At 37.9% G+C, this 17960-nt stretch overlaps 1 protein-coding gene across 1 annotated transcript; it reads left to right on the top strand.

Moving 5' to 3' along the window:
* The first annotated feature begins 3486 nt into the window (after nt 1-3486).
* On the top strand, nt 3487-17960 carry LOC119417076 (probable G-protein coupled receptor 153). The gene is made up of 5 exons (XM_037684283.1): nt 3487-3860; nt 8469-8898; nt 12598-12787; nt 14932-15116; nt 17115-17960. Exons 1-5 carry the CDS (start codon nt 3487-3489, stop codon nt 17958-17960), a joined length of 2025 nt encoding a protein of 674 aa, XP_037540211.1.

Here is a 17960-nt window from a genome sequence, read left to right as displayed (position 1 = left end):
TCATCATAAATCTCATAGAACTGCGTCTTAGAGAAATGTTTAGTCTCATTTATCTAATTCAGTTTTCTACATACTGTAGCTCTGTTTTTCATTAGGCAGGCAACATTTGTGACAAAGGTGCCTCTGCCTGATTACTGTAAAATCAATGACTTAGACAGGCAATGGTAAGAGTTAAAACCCTGTTATTAACAGAACCTTATTAATTATCTCATGATGGATCTGAGAACTGGACTGAGAAAGACACCAGCACATTCTCCCAACATGAAACATTGATTAAAAAAATACCATATTTTCTATAATATTGTAGTATAAAACACAAAGCATTTACCAACTAAAATACTATTAATAATACTAATGCTCAAAAACATTTCATATTATTAAACCAAAAAAGTCCATGCTCAATAATCCAGGTATACAATCCAACAATTTTCAGTCAGGTCATCTGGACAGTTTCTTTTTTTTCTGAAACGTTTCACCTTCCATCCAGAAGACTTCATCAGTTAAGGAAACACACAACACAAAACTGATTCTTCCCCCAAACAGCTTACTCCAAAGTGGAACAAACCAGTTCTGTTGGTGCTAAGATGGTGTCTTTGGCACACCCCTTCCTCTGGAGCCGGCCCTCTTCCTCGTCGACAGTCATGTCAAACTGGTTCAAAACCAAAAAAGTCCATGCTCAATAATACAGGTATACAATCCAACAATTTTCAGTCAGGTCATTTGGACAGTTTATTATTATTATTATTATTTTTTTTGTGTGTGTGTGTGTGTGTGTGTGTGTGTGTGTGTGTGTGTGTGTGTGTGTGTGTGTGTGCTGGAAAAAAGGAAAAGAAACTGTCCAGATGACCTGACTGAAAATTGTTGGATTACATATTATTACAATTAATATACCGGTAGCTTTAATACTAGTCTAAATAATATGAATTGATTGTTACATTCATGCTATTTCACAGATATACACATGTAGACTGAGAAAGCACAAGTGAACATGTACATATTTAAAAAATATTTTAGGTGAGCTAACACACCAGTGAGCCAGCAGACCGTTTTAACAAACATTTTGATTTTTAAACAAATGATAATAGAGTAATATCCAAACATGAACAAAAACATTGGTAGCTAGCTAAATTTGATTGTAATACTAAAGTAAAAATACCTGTCAGATTGTTCTCCTATGCTGTGACGTATTGGGAGCCTGATGTTAGTTAGTTAGCTGTGTTAGCCACAGAATTACCTTTGAATGATGGATTGGTCGCACTCCTCTGGTAGCTAAGCTATGACCAGCTGTGCTTTTTGCTACCAGTGAAATTTCAAAACAGCTGTCTTTAGGGGGGGATTTCAGTGGTGATTGTTCTTCTCTGCTCATAGCAATAAGTGAGGGAGGGGCACTGCAACCTGAGATCTGCATTGTTGTAACAACTCACTAATAACAATTTAAACTGCTGGAATGGTATAATGAAAAATCATGGCGGTTTAAAAACATGGTGTTTTAGAAACTGATATACAGGTGCTGGTCATAAAATTAGAATATCATGAAAAAGTTGATTTATTTCAGTAATTCCATTCAAAAAGTGAAACTTATCTATTATATTCATTCATTACACACAGACTGATATTTTTCAAATGTTTTTTTTCTTTTAATGTTGTTGATTATAACTGACAACTAATGAAACCCCCAAATTCAGTATCTCAGAAAATTATTACTAATTAATTATTACTTAAGACCAATAAAAAAAAGATTTTTAGAAATGTTGGCCAACTGAAAAGTATGAACGTAAAAAGTATAAGCATGTACAGCACTCAATACTTAGTTGGGGCTCCTTTTGCCTGGAGTACTGCAGAAATGCAGCGTGGCATGGAGTCGATCAGTCTGTGGCACTGCTCAGGTGTTATGAGAGCCCAGGTTGCTCTGATAGTGGCCTTCAGCTCTTCTGAATTGTTGGGTCTGGTGTATCACATCTTCCTCTTCAAAATACCCCATAGAATTTCTATGGGGTTAAGGTCAGGCGAGTTTGCTGGCCAATTAAAAACAGGGATACCATGGTCCTTAAACCAGGTACTGGTAACTTTGGCACTGTGCGCAGGTGCCAAGTCCTGTTGGAAAACGAAACCTGCATGTCCATAAATTTAGTCAGCATCAGGAAGCATGAAGTGATCTAAAACTTCCTGGTAGATGGCTGTGTTGACCTTGGACCTCAGAAAACACAGTGGACCAACACCAGCAGATGACACGGCACCCCAAACCATCACCGACTGCGGAAACTTGACACTGGACCTCAAGCAACATGGATTCTGTGCCTCTCCTCTCTTCCTCCCTGACTCTGGGACCTTGATTTCCAAAGGAAATGCAAAATTTACTTTCATCAGAGCACATAACTTTGGACCACTCAGCAGCAGTCCACTCCTTTTTGTCTTTAGCCCAGGTGAGATGCTTCTGACGCTGTCCCTTGTTCAAGAGTGGCTTGACACAAGGAATACGACAGCTGAACCCTTTGTCTTGCATATCTGTGCATGGTGGTTGTTGAAGCACTGACTCCAGCTGCAGTCTACTCTTTGTGAGTCTCCACCACATTTCGGAATGGGTTTTGTTTCACAATCCTTTCCAGGGTGTGGTTTGCCCTATTGCTTGTACACTTTTTTCAATCACATCATTTCCTTCCCTTAGCCTCTCTATTAATGTGCTTGGACACAGAGCTCTGTGAACAGCCAGCCTCTTTAGCAATGACCTTTTGTGTCTTGCCTCCTTGTGCAAGGTGTCAATGGTCGTCTTTTGGACAACTGTAAAGTCAGCAGTCTTCTCCATGATTGTGTAGCCTACAGAACTAGACTGAGAGACTGTTTAAAGGCCTTTGAAGTGTTTTGAGTTAATTAGCTGATTAGAGTGTGGCATCAGGTCTCTTCAATATTGAACCTTTTCACAATATTCTAATTTTCTGAGATATTAAATGTGGGGTTTTCATTAGTTGTCAGTTATGATCATCAACATTAAAGGAAATAAACATTTGAAATATATCATTCTGAGTGTAATGAATGGATATAATATGCAAGTTTCACTTTTTGAATGAAATTACTGAAATAAATCAACTTTTTTTATGATATTCTAATTTTATGACCAGCACCCGTATCTTGAAACTGGAAATCAGCTCATGACTTACATGAGGAGGTTTTATTTTCAATTTACAGATGTCATCCCTCTGACGCTGAGCTGTTTCTCTTTCTCCCTCTCTAGCTTCACGCCTGTAAAAGAACTGGCTCACCTCTGCCATCCTTCTCCTCTTACATCCCACTGTGTCGCACCAAAACCACGTGCATTCCCTGCTCTATTCAACCCATGGAGTGTGCACGCCAACCCAGATAGGATGCCTGCCTTGCTCGACGCCCTGCGTCCCCTCCTGCCCATCACCACCACCTCCTTCTCCTTACGTGTACCTGCTCTGACCAACGCTTACTTGTGGCACTCCAGACTGTGCCCCACCCCACGACAACATGGTGGATGAGGTAACCACCATGAAGGATGATGTCATCAATGCCAACACGTTGGCTTGGCTGGTCTGCTCTGGCGTGTCCATACTGGCGAATACCTGGAGCATCCTTAGCGTCAGTGCCAAGCAGAAAAAGTGGAAGCCACTGGAGTTCCTCATCTGTACCCTGGCTGGGACACATATTCTCAACATGGCCATCCCCATCACCATGTACTGTGTAATAACCTTGCGGCGCCAGCACTCCAACTATGAATGGAATGAGGGTTTGTGCAAGGTGTTTGTGTCTACCTTCTACACATTAACGCTGGTCACCTGCTTCTCTGTCACCTCGCTCTCCTATCACCGCATGTGGATGGTACGCTGGCCTGTAAACTACAGGTATGACATTTGTTTTTGATTATACAAAAATGCTATATTTGTCCCATCATGTTTTAATGAAAGTCATTATATTTTTAATGAATCGTTCCATTAAAATAGTAAACTGATACATTGTAATATTAAGCCAGAAGTTATGGTGGTTGCCTGCCATTTAAGGCAAAGTGGCACAATGGTGTTGCCTTTGTCTGTGTGATTGCATGTTTTTTCTGTACCGTTAGCAAAATATCTCATGCACCACTGGACAAATTTTAGTGAAACTCTCAGAAAATAAACATTTGATGTAAATCTAAAACTCATTACCATTTTAAGTAAACCAAATTAAAGATAGTTGCCATAGTTAATCGACCTTAGCAGCACAAAAATGGCTATAACAGTCAAATTTATTGATGTCAAGCTAAATTTGTTTGGTAGCAGATAATTATTCCCAGCATGTACTCTGATCTGCTAACAAATAGCACAAAATTGTACACTAGTATACACGACATTGTGCGTAATGTCATTTACAAGGTTGGAACAAAACAGCTAAAGCTACAGCCTCATAATAAGATGTTTTTTGTTAAATATTCCAGACTGAATCAGTTTTGTGTTGTGTGCTTCCTTGACTGATGAAGCCTTTCGGATAGAAGGTGAAACGTTTCAGCACAAAAAAAAAAAAAGAAACTGTCCAGATGACCTGACTGAAAATTGTTGGATTCCAGCCTGAAATGCAGCGGGTGACATGTATTCATTCAAGGAATGCTAGGCCTTAAATAAATCACAAAGAGTTAAATCGTGTCATCTGGACAGATTCTTCTTGGAAGAAACGTTTTGTCTTTCATCCAAAGGACTTCCTCAGTCTGAGGACTGCCACCAAGATCTGTCATATAAATAGCACCTTGTTGATGTGCCTGCTGTGTAATTCCCCCAAATTGGCCTTAAATAAAAAAACATCAAAGAGCAAAGGATTTTTGCTTGTGTCTCACATATTAAAATATAGCATGTTACAGAAACTCAACAACTCTTGTTCTCATTGGGAACATTTATTAATGGAAGCATTCTCTGCTGAAAAAAATAGTTGCTATGAAAACTATTGGCAGTTTGTTCTTGGAATATCTCCAGACACTAACAGAGAAAAAATATATACTCCAATTTAGGCAGAGCCCTTTATTTAAGGTGCCACACATCTTAAAACAACCTAATTTGGAGATTTTTAACAGTAAAGTAACATCAGATTGTTTTTCATAGAAGTATTGTTTAGAATTAGATTTGCTGAAAAATGAACCTGTTTTATGTATTTATTTAGGTATTTGCATTTGGTCTTTTTTTTTAATGAAAACCTTTTTATTTATTGTTTTATTTAAGTCATGTTTTATATGGCAACATTTTACCGATCAGCACAACAGCAGCCAAAGACACCTTCAGATTGAACTCGCATTAGCACACTAACACTATGATGGTCTTGTTAGATTTTCAGGATACCTGCTGTTCACAGAATCAGATGTTTCGTGCAGCATTGCTGTTTTTTAAAAATAAGATTTCAATGCTATATTTATATTCAGGAGGCAGTTTTCATAGTTTTCATATGACGATCTTATGATTACCCAAAAGCAGCTTTTGTTTAATAAGTGCACAAAATGATGGTTTATTTGTGCAGTCAGAGGACATCTCACACCTCAAAGATGTATTTATTTCCATTTGTTATTTATTGCTAGAATTTTTGTTTTTGTCTTTCTGACAAAGAAAAATCGTCAGCTGAATGCATTTCTGGAGTTGCTAAATAAAGTGACAAGTACAGCTGGAAAGCACAAAATCAGCTTTGGTAGCTGCAGATTACACACAAGCTATTACGGCAGCTACTGAAATTTAGCTGAAACCAGAGTTGTGGAGCATGTGGTGAGGAACACCATTATGTTGGCTCCCTCTTTCTTCCCTGCTGACAAACAGGGAGTGATTGTACAGCCTGTGGCATCAGCCTTTCAGATTCTCTGTCTACAGTCTGCTTGGTCAATTTTACAGATAAGCAGATGTTCAAATAAGATATGAGGACTACTTTAAAAACTATTTTCAGTCTTGCTATATTTATTACCCTGCAGGTGCCACTACAGGCTGATGCCCATACAGATATCAGACATTGTACCATTGTTTATTTATATGGACTCTCATCTTAAGCTTTAACCTTCCACTCTGTGACTTTTATCTGAAGTCACTTTTAACAATAAAATGATGAAGGCATGGCTCAGGTGCTGCTTTCTTTTAAATTATGTCACATCCATTTGGCTGAGCTTGTATAGCTGATTTGTCTTGAACATTAATACACATCGAAACCCTAAATTTTAGATATATTCCCCTCGTTCTGTGCTCACTATCTCATAGAAGTTATCTCCCTCACAACACTCTCTGTCCCTCTCTGGTAATAGATTCATGCAGCTTGGTGACGTAACCTCTCCATGTACCCCAGGCACATTCAGGAAGGCTAGTATTACTCACTGTGACAACAGGATCAACTCGTCTTTGTAAAGAGCCATAGTGCAAAGATAGAGACGGCTGCTGCCCCCTTTGTGCCATTCATATCACATCAGTGCATGTAAGCTAATCCTTTACAAGTTACAAATATCTTTGATGATACTTTGACTTATTCAGTGTACAAATGCACATCTTTATTTACCTGGTGCTTCTTTATAGAGAAGAGGAAGAAAGGCAACATGTTTGCTGAATCTTTTAGGGAGGCAGATTGGGTATTCTGCTAAAAATACTCAAGGACAACAGAGATTAACCAGAGATTTCACAGAGCATCCTTTGTTAACAACAATAAAGTAGGAGAAAGGCTTTACCTTCATCAGTTTACATGACTGTCTACTTCTAAATATAACAAAATATAACCAGATCTGTATGTAAATTCTGAACTGAATAGAGAATATCCCTAAAATCTTTAATGTATTATCTTTCTGCAATAGTAAAGAAGGTTGGTCAACCAAGAGTTTTATTTCATTATCCATACACTCTTCTAGTCCTCATTGTTGTCAGGTGTATAAATCTACAAAATATCATTTAACAAATGATTTGTAAATTAGCTGTACGGTTCAACCCAATGAACATTTATGTACAGTTCATTTAAAAAATAAAAACGTCAAGCAACATTTGGAACTGTGGAAATGTGCAACTTGTAGAACTTGCTGTAGGTGCTTATACGATATAGATAGATAGCTTTATTTGTCTCCGTAGAGAAATTGGTTTGCAGCATTGTCAGCAGGCATTTACATAAAGGACATTCATAAACAACATGACAGTAACATATTTCTACAACAACTCCAAAAGTAGTTTTTGTGTTGCACTTGTGCAAAATGTTTATTTTTTCTTCTACTATACAATCACCTTTAGGGTATGCATGTTGGTTTTTTACAAACATCTCTTAAAACACGTTTGGGTTTCTAACATCTATACCAACACAAAACACAAGATTTATAATCATAGGTCTTTTGCTGAGTCCCTGAATTAAAGATATATAGAAACGTGCAATCACTCTGTTGGCCTATTTACCAAAAAATGAGACTTAGATCTAATTTGTTTACATAAGCTCCATAAGCTAATTGATCTTTATTTAGAATTTGTTGTAGATTTTTAAAACATGTTTGTTTTGCTTTTATTGCCCATCATGACCTTAGTTGCTATTGTTGCAGCATGATGGTTCAGTGGTTAGCATGGTTGCCTCACAGCAAGAAGGCTGTTAATCCAATCCCTTTGGACCTGGGGTCTTTCTGTGTGGAGTTTGCATGTTCTCCTGTTGTTTGCGTGTGATTTCTCCAGGTACTCAGTCTCATCCCACAGTCCAAAAAAACATGCATGTTAGGCTGCCTTCATTCCCAGACCTCCCTTACAAAAGAGATCTGTGGTCTCAATGGGATTTGCCTGGTTACATAAAAAGCTAGATAAAATGTTTTATATGATAGCACATCTTTGGGAAAGTGCAGGAAATGACAACGCTGATCATAACTTGCTATAATTGTACATGCATGTGCTGTTGTTGGTCACTAAACAAAGTGCCACATCATCAGTAGACACAAACACACAGAGACAATTTGTCACTATAACAGTTACTTGGAGGTAAGAGGAAATAAATAAGCTCTTGCGGTGAAAGAGACCTAGATGACAAATAGGCCGAGGCAGCCATCAGCAAAGAATTGATTTCCCTCCACATCCCTTCATCTCTGGTTCAGCCAAGCCATGACTTTTAAATATATGGTGTTTTTTCAGCTACTATAGATTTTTCATCTTGTAGTGCAGTATTTATTTACAACTTTGCATTATAACTTCGTCTTGTTCTTGTCTTACAAACTGTTCTAACAGGCAGCCAGATGAGGCCTACTGATAATGTTGGCATGGCACACACCAAAACCAAAAACCAGAATAGAATTTTTGTAGTTTCTTTATACTTTTGTCACCTTTAAGCTATTTGAAAAATACTGCAATACGTGTTCTTCTTTGTTTTTTTTTCTCTTACTGTTGAATTTACTAACTTGTTGGGATTAGTATGTTTTAAACTTGAATAAGGGGCAGGATAAAAAAAAAAAAAAATAGTTGAAGCACTTGCAGCTCACCTGACTTGATCCAAAATCTGTGATTGTGTTTCAGGTTGAGTAACACCAAGAAGCAGGCAGTGCACACTGTGATGGGCATCTGGATGGTGTCCTTCATCCTGTCCACACTCCCAGCAGTGGGCTGGCATGACACTATTGACCGTTTCTACACCTCCGACTGCAGATTCATTGTGACAGAGATCGGCTTGGGCTTCGGTGTGTGCTTTCTACTGCTGATCGGTGGCAGCGTGACCATGGGTGTCATCTGCATTGGCATTGCTCTCTTTCAGACCTTCTCCATTCAGACAGGCCACAAGGCTGACAAAAACAAGTTCAATGTTCCCACCATTGTGGTGGAGGACGCTCAGGGGAAGCGCAGATCATCCATCGATGGATCGGAGCCTCTTAAGACGTCGCTGCAGATCACGTACCTGATCAGTGGCATTGTCTTCATCTATGACTTCCTGACTGGCTTTCCCATTCTGGTGAGCTCATTGCCAAAACACCCTGATGATCCTAGAGTATCAAAGCTGATAAGTTAAAATATTTTAAATGTTCTGACTCTGAAGTTTTACCTGGAGTGGTTGAATTGAAGGCTACAGGCTGGACTTAAGCAGCAGTTTCTCAGTCAACTGTGCCCAAGTATGTAGCTTTATAATGTATATTTATTTATAATAATTGCGCTTTTCATGTCTTATGACATAGACTTAGTTGCTTTATTGAATTCTTTTTCTAAACGTCTTTATTTATGTATTTGTATGTCCTCCATAGTAAGTAAATTATAAGTGCAAAAAACAACATTTTTCACTCTCTACTTTAAGCAAAGCTAGAATTTGAAAACAACAAAAACAATGCAAATTCCTTTTTCCATGTTTGGGAAATTGATATTTTCGATTCAGTGATCATTAATAACCAGAGACAAAAGCTGCCAGTGAGTCATGAACTAGATGTCCCATATACAAAGCAGTAGTTACATTTTTTTAATGTACCTCATTATTTTGGGGAGTTTGTCTATATAAAGTAAAAAGAAATAATAATTTATAAATGAAGTACAGAGATAATATTATCGGAGACAAATCGGAATTGTATTTACCTTACCTGATTTAATCCAAACAGGCTTTAGAATCTGAAGCACATTCTGTCATACCAGGTCTCCCACCATCTGTCATATTTGTGGCTAAATGATTTTTCCTTAGTGACTTCAGGGAGCACATCTTTGCTTTCATTATGCAATCTTGTGTAATGAAAAAATAAATTAAGTCTTGAATATTGAGTGCAGGAGAGAGTGGTGTTTAACATCATCACCATTTGGCTGCACATTCTTATTCCAAGTTCTCAGACTTATGAGTCTGTTGAAACCTTTGAGATGGAGCTAAATTATCCAGATTGGCCTTTTAAAATCTAAACATCTCTGACATAAATGAGCTCAACCAGTTTGTCGTTTTGCTACAGGAAGACCCCTCTGGTCATGTTTAAGTCACTTAGATGGCAACAGGGATAGATGTTTTGGAGAACAAGGTTTGTATTATATATGGTTTCACTTTTTTATTCTGAATATAATGCTAGAATGTGAAACAAAGTTTGCAAGTGTCAATTTACATGCGTAGGATTTTGTGTTTATCTGTCCATACCATCTGTTTTCACCTTCAGGCAAACTAAATATAAACTTATTAATAAAATCTCTTTCTTAAATGATGAAACCAAAGCACACAGAGCAAGTTGTTCCTGTTTGCTGCTTTTGGGGAAGATTTGAGATGATGAAATTACTAAACCATTATAAGTAGCATTTACTTCCAAATACCCAATAATGGCTTCTAAATAAGCAATATGATTCATTCCTCAAATCCTTATTCCCAGAATTAGGATATTTTGCAGTATTTTTTTAGCTTTTTAAACAAGGTTTTGAAGTCATGTTTCCGTCAGGATTCTCACTGGATTTCCCAAATTTAGAGTTATGTCCCAGTCTTTACCCTCCATTAGCTGAGCTGTAAAAAACTTGCTTCTTCTCTCTTAGACAAACAGCTGACAGTTTAAATGCTGGTTTTATGTTAGCAAGACCTCTTCTTCATATTGTCAAGATTATCATCACAAGATGTTAGTTTTGGAGTCTTTTCTGCAAGATGCATTTCTCAGTAATAGTTTTTCAAAGTGAAGGGACACATATTTAATGCACTGCCAACAATGGTGTATCTTCTTCCTGTGGTTCAGGAAAATGCCTTTTTTGTTTTGCTTTATTAGTTTCGAATGGTGAAAGAATTTTTTAACACTTTACAGAAACTCCTTATTGTTTTTTTCATGCCATAAAGAAAGGAAAGAGGATATAGTACATTTCCAATCAAAGACCAAGATTCATGAGCAGTGACAGAAAAATAAATCTGCAATCTGTTTTTATGACCTGACTTAATGAGCTGTTTAAATACACAGAAAGCTGCAACACAAACAGACATACTATTTTATTGAACTGCTTGGTGTTGCAGTTAAGTTTGGTTGTGACAGTATGCTCATATAAACAAACGGTATACAAAAAGTGTTGTAGAAAGAACAAATGATGCTCAGTTCATAGTTTTAAACACAAATTTGTCATAAAGCTAAGCTCACTGATTTGATTAGTTTTATATTGGTAGCAGAGATGCAAATGTGCATTTGGACTTAGTCTATGATCTGAAAATTGCCTAACATACAAGGGAAGATGTTTAAACGTAAGTTATCTGAGAGAGGATATACTGAATACCTGGTGCTTTTAGAGACTGCTCTCTAAATAAGGTTTAACATATTTGATTGATTTTAAAAGCAGTCTACTCTGAATATAGCAAAGTGCAAATTACCAACTGATGATTAAAAAAAAAAAACTTTCTAAAATGATAATTTGGGATATTCTGTAAAACCAGTATAGAAAAGATGCAGTTAGGCTGCTACTACATGCTCTAATTACAGATTACAATTAAAAACAATTTGTACCTATTATTTTGCTTCTTCAAACATATTCTGTATTTTATCTAGGCCTTTTGCAGTAGACAAATAGACAATAGTAAATCAATTAATCACATGATAAATGAAAATTATCGACCTCATTTTCATTTATCGGCCTTATTGTTTCTTCGTGTCTCTCTTTCTACTGAAGACACTGGATGACAAAAGGCTCAACTCTGGTGCTCTTCACTGACCCCTCCCTTTCTTTTTTGTCTTTAAAATCCATTTTAACAATCCAAAATTGTGTTTTTGGATCGTTACAAGCAGCTAAGCTGAGAAGCTAAGCAAAAAAAACCTCCGTCTTGTCGAAGCTCCAAAATTTACTGTTGAAACCCGTGCCTTTGTGTAAAAAGTTGTTTTCTCTGCAAAAAGAAGCTGAGAACTTGTTTACAGATTGTTTTATTAAAAGCTTTGTGTGAAAAATGCTATGCTAAAGAGCTCAAACCACACAGAGCATCCGCTATTTTGAGAATCGAATAAAGGAAGAAGCGACAGCCCATGTCATGTCCAGGGGCCTCCCTCCCATTTTTCTTAAAAAGACACGTTGCTCACACCCTCACTATCAATCCTTCGGTTCAAATGGTCTTATATTGCCATCTGGTGGTCGACAAAAGGTACTACATGCAAAACAAAACATTTCTTCTTAAATTTGTCATTAATTACTAATTATTGTCGAATTTCAAACAATATTATCGTTTATGGCAATAATTTCTGAGACAATCACCCAGCAAAATGTGTTATCGTGACAGGCCCAGCTCTCGCTGCAGTGACACTTTTTCTTTCAGAGGAGTGGAGAGCCTGATGAACGGATGATATTAGTTGTGACCTCCCACTCGCGGGATTAAACAACAAGCAGATTTATTACCAAGAGAATATTGATGATGACATAACTTTGTAGTTGGTTAAAAAATAGTTAACCACAAAGAGGATCACTAACGTGAGTTAATTCTATATAGTAAATGGCACGAGGGATACGTCCAACACACACTGAATGCATCACTCTGCTTCAGCACAGCAGAGTTCTGCTCCACCTCTTGGTTCCAATGGACCAGATTAATTTCTGAAAGCTCACCTCTAAATGGGACAAGGACGCTTTACCTGTGATTTATTAACCTTTTTTTTTTTATCAATTATTAAAATGTTGTTGAAAAGAACTTTATAAAGTCAAGTCCTCCCTGTTGGTTATGTTTTACTACTTTGTTGACCCTTTGAAGGTGGTGAGTTTCGCCAGTCTTAAGTTTGACCGCTCCTACAACTGGATGGTGTTGTGTGTGCTGTGGTGCTCCATCGCTCAGTCCATCTTACTACCCATGTTCCTCTGGGCTTGTGATCGCTACCGGGCCGACATCCGCATGGTGTGGGAGAAATGTGTCGCCATCATGTCTAATGACGAAGTGGATGATGGTAAGTCACTGTCATAATGGAGCTGTCTCCCTTCTGTCCCACCTCCTTTTCCCCCTCGTCTCCACCTGCTGAACTGATCCTGATTGTTGGTCTCTCCGTTTGTTTTATAAAATCACTTAAAAAAACAGGTTAAAACAAGAACCTCTGTAAGGGCATGTCCAAGCTGCATTAGCCTTCAAAAATCATTGGTTTCAACAGGTTACAAACAAAAAAATAGCTTTTTGATACTAAAGTTTTTTCTTTAGAGTAATACATGACTAAAAATGCAAAGAAACAAGCAAGAAGGGAGTAGAGATATGCATTCTGATTTTAAATAGGTTTTAACTTTCAGCCTCATGCTCGATTTAAATGTCTAATTTTGATCTTTAATGTAGAGTATGATCTAATAGCAATTTGTTTGTTCAACTTTATGAATAACCATTTGATACATAGTATAGATTCACAATACTATTTACAAAAACATATTGATGGATGTAATTGCCTCACAGTAATGGTATACAATTACAACCGTTGGCTCTTAACAGTTATTTCTATGTTTTTAATGAACATTTTTTTAACTCTAAATTAACTTTCAGCCAGACACAAAGATAATGGTCAGTAAGTTAGTATAAATAAACAATTGCATTTTTGAGCTTGTAAAATGTGCTTAACACCATGTTAAGAGACGTTCCATGATTTGGGGGTTTTGTGCATATTCTGTGTTGTTTGGTTTCTTTGCACTATACGTTTTTCTTTAGCTTTTGGAGGGTCTGAAATCACTGGTCAAATGTTATCATGTGACCTATCAAGTGACTTTTGCTGTCAGGAGATCAAACTGAAGAAACTAGTGTCTGTGTGATTTATCTTTAAACAATTATAGACCATGTGGATTTTTGTGCATGGTGTGTTCGGTCTAAAATGCTTTGTTTTACATGCTGTGAGACGTGGGAGGACAATAAAACGCAGGGTCGCCCGTTTATTTGTTAGACTTTAGTGTAACTGGAGAGGTGAAAACCATGTTCATGTCATTATGATGGTCATATTTCCCTCAAGTCAGAAAATGATGCATGCAAGGGTTTGTCTTGGATGCAAAACTAAAACAAAACAAAATGAAAAACCTTTGTGTGTTTATTTGTATTTTTATTTTTTCCTTATGCAGAATGTACTCACCTGCTCATCGTATTGAGACCTTTTAAAAGCAGACGTACTGAATAAACAGCACTTATTTATTACTGCTATAAATGAAGTTGTGTTTTACCACAGACAAACACAAACACAGTGTATCTGACAGGCTGGAAAAGAATCATTTCACCAGAGAATCACAGACACTTCAACAGAATCTGGTCCTATAATTAGGTCACATGATAATTATACACTAGATAGACTCGTGAACTGGGTCCTTGATCTCTACACTTCTTGCAAACTGATGACAGTGCTATCATCTGTCTTTTTTTCTGCCATTGGGACTGTTTAAACCGAACCCAATCCGAACCCCTCCTTTCTTGTTTCTAACTCCCCAAACCTTTTGATCTTTTCCCTCTTTTGACACTCTTCTTCAGAACTAATTATTGTCCGACGTGAAACAACACGAGGCAGTTCAAATTCTGTGTGAAAATTAACACTGCCAATTCTCTGCTTTTATTTTCCAGAGCGCTTGCCATGTATAACTCTTCACAGATGTGTGTATAAGAATGGTTTTCTGTTGTTTTGAAGCTGCTGGTTTGCATGCTAAGCTGCCTGTGCAAGAAGCTGTTTTCATCTTCCATCCATTTTGGCAAACATTTTCCTCAGAATCAACATTTTACGCCCAATTTCAACTGATCTGTAATTAACATAAATGCATTAATTGGGATATTTGTTAAAAAAAAAATTTTTAAAGCATTTATTCAGAACATAAGCCCTGCGATTCTTCTACAACTAATTTGTTTCTAAATTTCTAAAAAGATAATAACTTTTTTTTTCTTCCCAATTTCCTAAACATCCAGTTTCTTGATTATTTTTGTAGCATTTACATACCGGTAATTATTATTTTTTTTTCAGTCCTGAGTATAGAAAAAGTAAACAAATCAGGGAAGCATTGAACTTGTTTCTCTTATCTATTCGTCTGTCTGTCTGTCTGTTTTGTGTATGGAGTCCTGACGCTCGTGCTTTTCTGCACTTTGCAGAAAACAGCCAAGATGGAGGAATTCATGCTGACTTAATATATGACAGACCATTTGACTATAGCTCGGCGCCTGAAATCGTGACCATAGACCGTAATGCCAAGTATGAGTTCTCAACCTTAGAAGGGGGGGTTCTGCAAGGGTATCCATTGAGGGAACAACAGGAAGATAAAATGCAGTATTTGCAGGTATATTGTTTTTATTGATTTTCCTCATTTATTTTATTTTATCAATTGAATTTACTTATCTCCTTGCTAATATGCATGATCAACTGGCTTTTTTTTTTTATGCCTATACAGCATCTTGACTGAATTTTCTGAAATTATAAAACATTTTTATACCACCTCTCTGATTTGCCCCAGATTATTATAATTTATTTATTTATTTTTGGTCTTTTTTTAATCAAAAATGCTCTCGGGCTGACTAATATTTGGTAAATATGACCATCGGCAGTCCCATCAACACATTAAATGTGCTTCATTTATCAAGTAGAGCGTCCTAGTCATGGACCTACAAGCAACTGACTGTTATTGTGTAAGAGGGTAAAGTGTAGTAACTGACTTACCTTCTACATTTCAGGATTTCCTCAAGGCTTCAGGAAAGCAATGAAAACATCTGCTTATGTTCTGCCTAAAGCATTGTGTCCATTGGATCCAGCATCCATCCCAGTCAGATGCAGAGCTGTGAAACGCTCATTTTCAGCCTGCATTTACAACAAAGCTTGAACTGTCACACAGCCTTCTGGGGCAATTCACAGAATCCTAATTTCTGTTTGATCCTGATACTGACCTGATCCTAGAAACTTCAAATTCTCATAAAATATGATTAATATTACTTAAAAAAATAATCTACTTAGGTAGACATTTAAGTAAACTTGCTAGAATTGGCCTAGAAGACTGTTGCAATGATATCAAATCCTGCCTATTCCAACCATGCAATAGAAACGTTTACCAATCATCTTACAGTAATACTGTGTCATCTTTGTGTTTAAACTATTTGAAACATTTTGACAAAGGTAGCATGAGCCTCACAATACATGTAACTTAGAGAATAAACTATTTTAGATTGGCTTTGCACCTCAGATTTAAAGCATTGAAGTCAAACACTAATGCATCCTCATATAGAGATCCTTAAGGATTTAATTTGACGGTAATAAAGAAGTTTTCAAGCAGAGATGTATACAGTAGCCATCACTCCATTTGACCAAGTTCATTCATTGTCTTCATGTTGGGATCACATTACAGTAGGCTAATTTTGTAGTGAAGTAGTATCCAGTTGTGTTACTTCTTGTGTGTGAATGTAAAATAAATGTTTTTATTTCAGCTGCAGGTGGACTGAATGAACTCTGGTTCAGTCAGCTTTCTTTCTGTTGCTCCTGAAAGCAATAAACAAAAATCAGCTGTTTACAACTGTTAATTGTGTCTGAATGCAGAATAAAGCCCTTTCTGGCTTTATTGGCTCTCTTTGTCCATCATTTCCAAGTTTGTCCTGCATTTTTCAGTCATTCTAAAGCTTGTGCTGCCCTCTGCTGCTCAGCTCTCCCACCTTACAGTTTAACGCTACTGTATTCGTCTGCTGTTCTCTGCATTTACTGAAAGACACCACCAGGGGGCAGGCTGATATCAGTCTTGAGGCTGTTGACTTCACCCTGACAAATCCTCAGTCTTTGCATAGTTGTCAGAGTATGATGTGAGTATAACAAATAGGAAACTACCAACATTTACAGCTTTTATTTTAAGATAATGGAGATACATTTAATATTTTGTGTCCTGAGGGGTTAAATAAACACACAAAGTGTTTGATTACAGTTAAAATTAAAGGAAATATAACTAATATTTCTTACATGTAGGATTGTATTTCAATCAGGGAAACAAAAACAAAACAAGTCCCTGAATAAAGACAACTAACTTTCCCTCACTCATAAATTAGTCATAATTTCAACAAAATGTTTTAAAACCTTTCATCAAAAACTAATAATTATGGTTAAAGCTCAAGTGGAGTTGTTACATGATGCTGAAGAGTCCTACATGTATTAATCCTTACAGCTGGTAATTAAGCTAAATTAATTACCAGGAGCATGTTAATCAGCACATAGTTATTATGCAGTGTCTCAGTGTTTTTGTGTGATTAAACTAATGTGAAAGTTCTTTGTAATCTGAAGGGTTTCTTCTGTGTCTTTCCTCCAGGTGCCCCCTACAAGAAGATACTCCCACGACGAAACAGACATGTGGACCAGCGACCGGATCCCCTCATACCTGCAGCAATGGGGCTCCATCGAGGACGTGATAGTGAGTGCCCATTACAGCTCCACCTTGCCGCGCCGCGAGAGGCGCAGGAGCAGCCTGGTCTCCTACCACGAGGAGAGCCACTATCACCATCACCCTCACCGCAAGCGGCGGCGATCTGAGGATAGCATGCACTCCCTCAGGCACCTGCCCCGCGTCGTATGCGGCGGGGAGCGCTACGAGGACGAACTGCGGTGCTTCAGCCGCGATGAAGTAATCAACTTTATAGATGAGACTCCGGTGCCAAGCCCCAGGAAAAGCCCACGGCGCATATCCACCATATCCCTCGTCCCTAATGTGTATGAGCAGCACGCAGTCACGCTTCCTCACTTTCCACTCACAGACTTTGAGTGTGAGCCTCAAGCTCTCAGGCGATCCTCAGAACACAGAAGGAGCAGCAGCAGGGGCGGCTCGCCCGAGGGTTCACCTAAACCGGACAGATCTCCTGGGAAAACAAGCCACGGGGCCTGTGGCTCTGGAAAAGGCTGCAGAGAACGCCTGCAAGAAGGGAAACAGCAGGGCGACATGGGCTCACCTGGGTGCAGCCAGCAAACTTCAGGGCACTCTAGCAGTAGATCCAGAACAGGTAGGGGTCCGGGCTGTAATGCAGGAGCTGACTGGGAACACCAAAAACATCTCAGTAAAGCTGAAAGTAAAGGCAGCACTAACAGCTTTGTAAGCTCCCCCTCAGCATCATCTTCAGGGTACATCACATTTCACTCTGACTCTGTAGGATCTACCACCTGA

This window comes from Nematolebias whitei, chromosome 11 (assembly GCF_014905685.2).
Source record: "Nematolebias whitei isolate Nwh7 chromosome 11, NemWhi1, whole genome shotgun sequence".
NCBI classification, from domain to species: domain Eukaryota; kingdom Metazoa; phylum Chordata; class Actinopteri; order Cyprinodontiformes; family Rivulidae; genus Nematolebias; species Nematolebias whitei.
The sequence above is the reverse complement of the archived record's forward strand: the minus strand, read 5'-3'. Positions and strand labels throughout refer to the sequence as shown.